The sequence below is a fragment of the Otolemur garnettii genome, unplaced genomic scaffold (genome assembly GCF_000181295.1).
Source record: "Otolemur garnettii isolate 467f Iridium unplaced genomic scaffold, OtoGar3 scaffold00074, whole genome shotgun sequence".
Lineage (NCBI taxonomy): Eukaryota > Metazoa > Chordata > Mammalia > Primates > Galagidae > Otolemur > Otolemur garnettii.
In genome coordinates this window covers 8472530-8481310 of record NW_003852469.1, presented here as the reverse complement: position 1 = coordinate 8481310, position 8781 = coordinate 8472530, and the positions used below count along the sequence as shown (strand labels likewise).

Sequence of the window (8781 nt, the reverse complement as noted above, 5' to 3'; positions counted from 1 at the left end):
AAGGTGCCAGAGGGGGAGAGGTGCACATGGAATCTGGCCATAGGCACAGGAAGATGTCCAGACCCCAGACCACAGATGAGCCATCTCAGGGGACGTGGGTTGTTCTGCATCCAAGTAAAACCTGGATCATTGGGAAGAAAATAACATACCACAGTAGCCACCAGCCAACTCTGAATCAGGGAGGGACATCCCTGTCTCTAGCCCCAGATGGAGGGATTCAGAGGCTCTGCTGGGACCACTGAACACCCACCTGCTCTGTGTCCCAGTGCCTTTGACCTTTCCTTCCCAGAGCCCATCCCAGGGCTTCAGTGTCTATGACTTTTGGAAGAGTGGGTACTGAGGTCCAAGGCCACCTGCTGTTCCCAGGGTGCTCAGCTTCAGTTAGCAGGAACCAGCAGGTAAAGCTGGGCCCAGGGCCTGGCTGGTACTGGCCCACTACCAGCTCATGTGACTTAGTTTCTCCCTCTGACCTCCTCAGTGTCTGCTCTGCTGTCCCCTCCTTCCTGTGGCTCACTGGGACAGCCTTGATGATGCTTAGCAAGGCTCTCTGCAGCTCTACAAACCCACTATCTCCAAGGCCAGGGTAATAAGCAGTTCAGGTTCTGACAGGCCACGCTCCAAGGCTTCTGGTCACAAATGGCTTCTTTCTTCTCTCAAGGCATTCATTCCAGTGTGTCCACGGAGAAAGGGAGTGGGATGAGGGCGAAAGGGAGCCTCATATTTGGTGTGGCCATGTGACCCTCAGGGAAGTAGCCACCTTCCCTGGTTGGGGGTGGGTGTGTCTCTAACTGTTGTAACAAAGGCCAAGGTTTAGGGAGCCCTTAACTAAAGCATGGAGACCCCTGGCTTCATCCCTTGGGGAAGCCACAGGAGTCAGAGCCCAAGGTCCAGCAGGCTGTGGGGTTGGTGAGCACTGGGACATTGGAAAGGGGAGGGATGGCCATCCTGCAGCCCCTGCTCAACACTTGGGGACCCTGGCCTGTGCCCCAGCAGTGGCTTCTCTCAAAGTGGCCCAATTGCTGAGCAGGGGAGGTGGGAGGCCAACCCTCCCTAAATGGGTACAGCCTCTGCCCCCCAGGGCCAGGTCCTCAGGCCTAACTTTCCCAGGTGGCCTCTCAGATCTCAGTGGCTATGATGTCCTCGTAGGGGATGTCAGCTCCTTCTAGGTCAATCTCCAGGGACTCCCCTGCGCCATCCCCGCGGGCCAGCCGCTGTAGGGCCTTCTCCAGGCGCTGGTTCCGCTGGTACATGGCCAGGTAGCTCTGCTGCAGCTGCTTCTGGTACCGGATCACCTTCTCCTTCTCCTCCTTCCACACCAGCCGCTCGTGTTGGAAGCCTGAGGACATCTGGTCGTGGCCTTGCCGCTCCTCGCGCAGCTCGGCCCGCAGCCGCTCCAGCTCCCGCTGCAGAGCCGGGATATCCTCGGGGATGGCAGGCAGGACGGGCTCCCGGGGCAAGGCGCGCAGCTCTAGCAGCTCCTGCTCCAGCAGGTTCACCTTCTCCCGCAGCAGCTCCGCCTCGTTCTTCTTGCGCTGCAGCTCGTTCTCGCACACCTCCAGCTCCAGACCCTTGGTGCGCAGGGCGCCCTCCAGGTCCTGCGTCCTCAGCTCCAGGCCCTCCAGCTTGCCCCGTGTGTCCTTCAGCTGCGCCTTCAGGCTGAGGATCTCACTGGCCTTGGTGTTCACCTCCGTCTGGGACTCCTTCAGCTGCTGCTTCAAAAGGGAAATCTCGCCTGACTTCTGGCACACCTGCCGGGGAAGGGGCACAGGGACAGAGCATTAAGAGGTGAGTGTCCTTCTCCATGAATGTGGTGGCTGGTGGTCTGGGTGACTGAAAGCCAAGTGCCTCTTAGAGGGTCTTTTTTTTTTTTTTTTTTTTGAGACAGAGTTTCACTATATTGCCCTCGGTACAGTGCTGTGTTGTCACAGCTCACAGCAACCTCAAACTCTTGGGCTTAAGTGATTCTCTTGCTTCAGCCTCCTAAGTAGCTGGGACCACAGGCACCTGCCACAATGCCTGGCTTTTTTTCTGTTGTAGTTGTCATTGTTGATTAGCTGGCCTGAACTGGGTTTGAACCCGTAACCACTATACTATGGGCGCTGAGCCACTCTTTGAGGGTCTTATTATGCTTGTTGTCTGGCTCAGGCTGTCTACGTCCCTCCCTCACCCCCAATTCAGGGCCTAATCTCAGCCTGTGCAAATCAGTGCTCAGTGGTTGAATGTGCCCACTGCTAGCTCTGTCACCCACACTTAACACAGATGGTATTGGTTTCTGTGTCAGCTAGATTTCTATCATGCACGCTTATGCCCATGCTCCCTGACCTCACCCCTTCTCTCCCCTCTCTGCAGTGATGAGCACAGGGCTGGATGAGAGGCAGAGCTCAATGTCTACCCCCCAAATGTCGAGCTAGCGAGTTCTGCCCTAGCCCTTCTGTCACCATTTCCACTTTTGTTCCCCACCAAAATTGGGCCAAGAGCAACGAGGAGAACCGAAGCCACATATCAGACCCTTGTGTCTCTGGGGTCTTGGCCATTTGGGTCATAGGCCAAGGTTACTCTGCTGGCTGTGTTTCAAGGTGAAGAAAGGCCAGCTCCTGAGGCTCTACAGAATGCATTCTCGCAACACGACTGGAAGCTACTTAATATTTCCTCACTTTCCCCCTCCTTGCTCTTGGGAGTGGGGGTGGGGGGTTGCACAGTCCTAGAGGACATTCAGCCCCACCCACGATGCTTAGTTGGGACCAAGCATTTCCTTCCCAGGCCAAGCCTATGTTCAGTCATGAAGGGAACAGATGGGGTGATGATGGCTGAAACGTGGGCTTGGATCCCACCTTGACCACTGCTGATGCGGGTGATCTTGGCTACATTATCTATGGCGTGGTGGCAACATGGTATAGTGAGATAATCCTACTAGGAGCAAATCCTAATTTATAACACACATATATCAGACCTTGGGCTAGTTGCTTAATTTGTTGTTGGCCATGGTGACCTCTCTGTGCCTCAGTTTCCTTAACTGTAAATTGAGGGTTTGTCATAGTACCTATGTCATTTAGCCATCGTAGGGAAAAAAATGAAAGAACCTGGAACTTGGCACTTACAAACACTCTCTACGTTATTATTATTATAAACGTGTTTATCATAACATATGTGCCATTCTAAGTTATTCTTATTATTATTTATTTTATCATTTTACTACATAGCCTGACTGGACAACCTGGGCACAAGGCCACGGCAATGTCTAGCTTAGTTTCAGACCGACAGGCAAGGCTGGTGCCTAATGCCGGCATGAGCTATACATCTTGGGTGTGGTTGACACCGTGGCTGGTGTGGGGCCTGCTGTGACAACATTGATGTGGAAAGAAAAGGCAATGTCCCGTGGCTAGCAGCCTTTTCTCTCTGGGAAGCCTGGCGAACAGAAAGTGATCGTCCCCTCCTATCGGGCCAGTCCCCCCATCAGCTTCATCCATAGAAAGGATGCTTCTTTCCCTGCCCCTAAAAATACTGTCACCCTACTTCCCAGGACGAGTATGGGATGCTCCAGTGCCAACAGGTGGCCGTCCTGCCAAGGGTCACCCGACAGGGCATGGTACTAGTCTGACTATACCCAGAAACTCTCACCCCTTTCCTGGGGGGCAATCTTTGGGGTGAATGACGGAGTTGCCATGCCCACACCCCCACCTGGTGCCCTCCTGCCACACAGTGCCAGTTGTTGAGAAAAGCTGCATTCCGGCCAGCAGGATACAGGGTAACACTGCTTCCCTGGCACGGGCAGGTCCAGATGCCACGTTCGGAGGTGTGCCTGAGTGACAGCATGTGAGTTTGTGCGTGTGAGAGCTTTTCTTCCTCTCCTAGGTTCCAGTCTCTGCTCACTGAATAGAAGCTCTACTTCAGTGGTTCTCATTAAAGGGCTGCAACATTAGGAAGGTTGAGAACCACTGCTCTACTTCTTGGGGGACTGGCCATTTTTGTCACTGAGACCTGCCCCAAATAGGGTCACTCTTTATAGTGGGTGGGATCCCTTCTCTCAAAAGCAACAAATACATTTTAAGCTCTCTTAGGGCCTTGAGCCTGCTTGTGCTTCTCGGAGCCTCTCTGAGCAAATGGCCTGAGGCCGCCCCTCTGCCTGGCTGGGCCTGGCTTCCCTGGCTTCTGGTTTCTCAGTCAGCGACTGGGTTAGGAAGTTCCAATCTGGGGGCTATGAGGGTGTGCTGGGAGAGGAGGAAGCTCAGAGCTATTACAGGGAGCCCCTTCTCTGGCACCTATGCGGTTGTGTCAGCATGTTATGGTCAGCACCAGGAGGACGGGGGCACTGTCACCAAACCCCGACAGCCCAGAGCCCCTCGCAGCCTTACCTCCCACTGTGTCTCCTCCAGGGCAGGCCCGAAGCTGGTCTTCTCCCTCTCGTAGGACCTGAGCTTGGTCTCCAGCAGGTCCTGCTCCTTCATGAGGCTCTCAAGCTCCTGCCGCAGCTGCCGCTTCTCCTGTTGCAGCTGCAGAACCTGCAGGGGCAGCGCCTGCTGGGCGCGCTGACTCTTCTGCGAGGCCGGCTTCAGCTTGCCGCCGCCATCCAGCTCGTCCCGGCAGCGCCGCGGCCGCTCCTCGTAGACCTGGCCAGCGGCCAGCTCCTTCTCCTCAAAGCTGCGCTGCAGCCTGTGCAGCGCGCCCTCCCTCTCCCGCAGCTTCTGCTCCAGCTCCTGGAGGCTGCACTCGTCCGTGGAGATGGGCGAGCGGACGCAGGAGGGGCCCTTGTCTGCCTTGTTTGCGTGGCCCAGCTTGCTGCCCCCGTCGGAGAAAGACAGTGCCTTCAGGCTCATCATGTTGCTATCCTGGAGGACAATGCCCTGGGTGATGTTGTGGGCCGAGCCTCCAAAACGGCTGGTGGGTCCCACGGGGGTGACCAGCGGGTCCAGCTGGTAGCTGCTGCTGGTGCTGTGCGTGGGCAGGCTGGACATGGAGTTGCGGCCGGAGTCAGACAGTGCTCCTGAACACAGGCTGGGCTTCAGCTCCTGCTCCTTGGGTTTGTCTGGAGGAGCGGGGTGCAGCTGGTGGCCGGCGCTCTCCGGGGAAGAGTGTAGGGTGGCCCCTGAGCGCGGCAGCACAGGCTTGAAAGCGGTGGGCCTGGCCACACCTTTGTCAGAGCCCTGGGGAGAAAAAGGACTGGACTGACCCCAAGTCTCCCCAGCAAGACCATCCCACCTGTCCCTTGTCACCAGGTCTGAGTGTCTGCTTTGGCCAGCCGAGCTCAGGAAGCCATGTGGCAGCCTTCCTGGTCATTGACCACAGCAGACTTTGCCTATTGCTCTGAAGTAGCTGAACGTGGTGAATCTTTCTCAAGAAAGACAAAATCCTCTCTCCTGGCTGGACACCTTTTTTTTGAGACAGAATCTCACTTTTTTGCCCTTGGTAGAGTGCTGTGGCATCATAGCTCACAGCAACCTCAAACTCTTGGGTTCAAGCAATTCTCTTGCCTCAGCCTTCGAAGTAGCTGGGACTACAGACACTCACCACAGCATTTGGCTATTTTTAGAGATGAGGTCTCGCTCTGGCTCAGGCTGGCCTTGAACTTGTGATCTCAGGCAGTCCACCGCCTCGGCCTCCCAGAGTGCTGGGATTACAGGTGTGAGCCACTGTGCCCAGCCAGCATGTTCTTAAATAATGACCTAGGTCCCTTGTTCTATGAAATAGCAACCTGCCACCAGCTTTTCCCAGCCTTCCTGAGAGGATAAACACCACTCATAGGTTCCTGCTCTGGGTCTTTGTGTAGCATGGGGCAGGGTATTACACTGGATGGGCTTAGTGTCCTAGACCTTTCTTCACCTTTGGTGCCTCTTATATTAAACCTGGGGCAAGAACACTGACCATGGCCTCCTCACAGGGTTGTAGGGCTGGAAGGGTTATGTGAAATAATCCTTTTTTAAAACCCTAATTTTCATTGGTAGAGTGCCTTGCAGTTTACAAGGCTTTTAGTTTGAAAAGCTGAATGCTCTATGCAAACATAAAGAGCCCTTTCCTAGTAAACCAAAGCTGTGGGTTCATTCCCCCAGGGGAGTGACGGGGACTGAGTAGAAAAATTGTTTTCAGTATCCTTGGGTTATATCCCTGAGTGCCTGAGGTGGCCTGAGGGCTGGATTTCTGAGTACCTGGGACTCTTTTGCCCTCATCCCTGCTAAATAGACCATAATAAATTCTCAGCCCATATTCAGCCAAAGACTCTTCTGGTCCAGCTTGAACAAGGAGCTACTTCACACCAGGGCAGCCAACCAAAAAACCCACCTCCATAGATCTACCAGCCAGAGCAGCCACAAACTCCCACCCTGTGGAGGGTCTAAACTTTCAGGTCACCATCCCCCCTTCACCCACATTCTCCACCCCCCAGTTCCTTCCAGCCTTTCTGACCCACCCGTCCTTGCCAGAACTCCCGCTTACCATGTCTAGCTGATTGGAGAAGGGCAGGAGCTTGGGTGGGGTGGATGGGTCGAAGTCCACCCCCGCCGGGCCCGTTAGGTCTCCGCTGGACAGCGCTGTGTAGTCTGGGCGGTGGGAGCCCCGGGCCTTCTGGCTGACCTTAATGTAGAAGAAGTCTTCGCTCTTGCCCATTTTGGAGCTAGACTTGCCATGACCCAAGTCCTGGGAGAAGCCGAAGCGCAGCAGCCCGTCGGAACACCGGTTCAGCTTCTTAAGGTGGGAAGATTTGCGCAGCTTGTACTGGGACGCCCGACAGTGCTTGCTGTGGAAGCTGTGGCCGGAGATGAGGCTGCTGACGCTGCCCATGGCGACTCTGGGCCGAAGAAGGCTGGGCTGGGTGGGGCTGCAGCAGCGGGGTGCAGTCCTGGCTCCACAAGGGGCCTGCGGTCATAGCAAGAGCCTCACAGAGCCTGGGAGGGCCATGACCTAGATGGAAGGAGACAGAGGACAAAAGTCATACGAGGACGGACCAGTCACTGCATAGTCCTTGGTGGTGACTGAGGAGTGATTATTCCAAATGCTCCAACAAGGAGTAGAGAAACGCACGTCGGAAGCCCAGCTCTGTCTCTACTCCTGGCCCTCCATCCAGTCTTTCTTTGTCCACTAATTCAGCAAACATCACCGAGATTCCATTTCAGGATGGGCTCTGCTCTGAGCACTGGGGTTCCAGCAGTGACTAACGAGGTCACAATCTCTGAACTCTTGGAACTTAAGTTCTGTGTGGTGTGGACAGGTCCTAAGCAGATCAGAATACACCACAGCATGTGATACACATGTGTGGGGGAAACCGGAGCAGGGAGAGTGGAACAGAATTCTGGCAGGTGGCTGTTTATGCAAGAAGGCCTCTCTGTTAGGGTAGCATTTAAGAGATCTCAAGATCACACAGGGACAAGCCACATGGAAATCGGTGGAAAGAGAGCTTACCAGAGGAAGCCCAAGGGCAAGGGAGGGTAGGAGGAGAGCCAGCGTGCTAGCAGGTACCAGATTGCAAGGAGCCCAAGTGGCTCTAAGGCCTTCAGGGTGGCCCTGTTTGAGATGAGGAGCCCTGGGTTAGCAGCTGACACCTCGCTCTGCCTTAGGCGGGAGAGGGTCACTCTGGCTGCTGGGTGGGAAGCTTGCTGGGGGTGGGGGCAGGTGCAAGTGGTAGCCTGGGTAGGCACAGCACTACCAGAGTTGGCCCCGGTAATGCTAGGGGGTAAATTTCAGATGTAGTTGTAAGGTGGAGCTGATAGGCTTTGCTAAAGGATTGGATGTGGGGAGAGGGAGAGAGACAGAGTGAGAGAGCCATCAAGGATGACTCCAGTCTTTTCATCTAAGCAACTAGCAGCAGAAAGCTGCCACATTTACTAAGTAGCAAAAGACCACAAGAGAAGTCAGTTTAGGGTGAGGAGGGGGTGGGGAATGGCTCTTTGGTTGGAGACGTTCCATTTGCAAAGCCTGTTAGGCACCCAGGGGTGATGGCAAGCAGGCAGTGGGGTGTGGGGTCAGCCTCAGAGCTGCAGGTTCACACGTCCCAGTTGTGAGTGTGTAGAAGGCAGCTGCGGGATGGCACGGGGTCCCCAGAGAGCAGATGCAGACAAGGGAGAGTCTCGGTGGCAGGCTCCAGCATCAGGAGGTGAGACAGGTGAGGAGGGGTGAGGAAGAGAGACAGAGAAGCTTCTGACAGGTGATGCAGGAAACAAAGAAAGCCAAGGAAAGAAACTGTTTCAAAAGGATGGTGCCAAGCGGTGCCAAAGGAAGATAACAGCTGGAAATTGGTTGATGGATTTGGCTGTGCCATTGGTAACCTTGACAAGAGCAGTTCTTGGACTGGTGGTGGGAAGGCGGATTGGAGATGGCTCAGAAGAGAGTAAGCCTTGAACACCGAGAAGTCCGTGATGGGCCTGGTTTGCATTCTTGCCATGTCACCTGCCCCCCATGACATGGGTGTCTGTTTAACCTCCTTACCCTTCAGTTTTGCAAATAAATTCTAAGACACAGTTAAACTTTTAAAAAAATGTTTGCAGCAGGGCAGGGTGGCTCACACCTGCAATCCTAGCACTTTGGGAGGATGAGGCAGGTGGATTGCTTGAGCTCAGGAGTTCGAGACCAGCCTGAGCATGAGCAAGATCTCGTCTCAACTAAAAATAGAAAAACCTGCTGAGTATCGTGGCAGGTGCCTGCAGTTCCAGCTACTTGGGAAGCTGAGGCAAGAGGATTGATTGCTCAAGCCTAGAAGTTTCAGGTTGCTGTGAGCTGTGACTCCATAGCACTCTAGCCAGGGCACAGAGTGAGACTCTATCTCAAAAAAACAGTTTGTAGCTTATAATCAATACT

At 54.6% G+C, this 8781-nt stretch overlaps 1 protein-coding gene across 1 annotated transcript; it reads right to left on the bottom strand.

Moving 5' to 3' along the window:
• Positions 1 to 1084: 1084 nt before the first annotated feature.
• Positions 1085 to 6802, bottom strand: LZTS1 (leucine zipper tumor suppressor 1). The gene is made up of 3 exons (XM_003793994.2): positions 6427 to 6802; positions 4353 to 5141; positions 1085 to 1748 (listed from the first exon to the last, which is right to left on the bottom strand). The coding sequence occupies exons 1-3, from the start codon at positions 6769 to 6771 to the stop codon at positions 1116 to 1118; spliced, it is 1767 nt and encodes a 588-aa protein (XP_003794042.1). The 5' UTR covers positions 6772 to 6802; the 3' UTR covers positions 1085 to 1115.
• Between the last annotated feature and the right edge of the window lie 1979 nt (positions 6803 to 8781).

Excerpts from the sequence above, each read along its gene's own strand:
- LZTS1 (XM_003793994.2), bottom strand. The coding sequence starts at position 6,771 with ATGGGCAGCGTCAGCAGCCTCATCTCCGGCCACAGCTTCCACAGCAAG. Across the intron at positions 5,142-6,426 it reads TCTCCAATCAGCTAGACATG|GGCTCTGACAAAGGTGTGGC; the intron begins GTAAGCGGGAGT and ends TTTTCTCCCCAG. Across the intron at positions 1,749-4,352 it reads TGGAGGAGACACAGTGGGAG|GTGTGCCAGAAGTCAGGCGA; the intron begins GTAAGGCTGCGA and ends CTTCCCCGGCAG.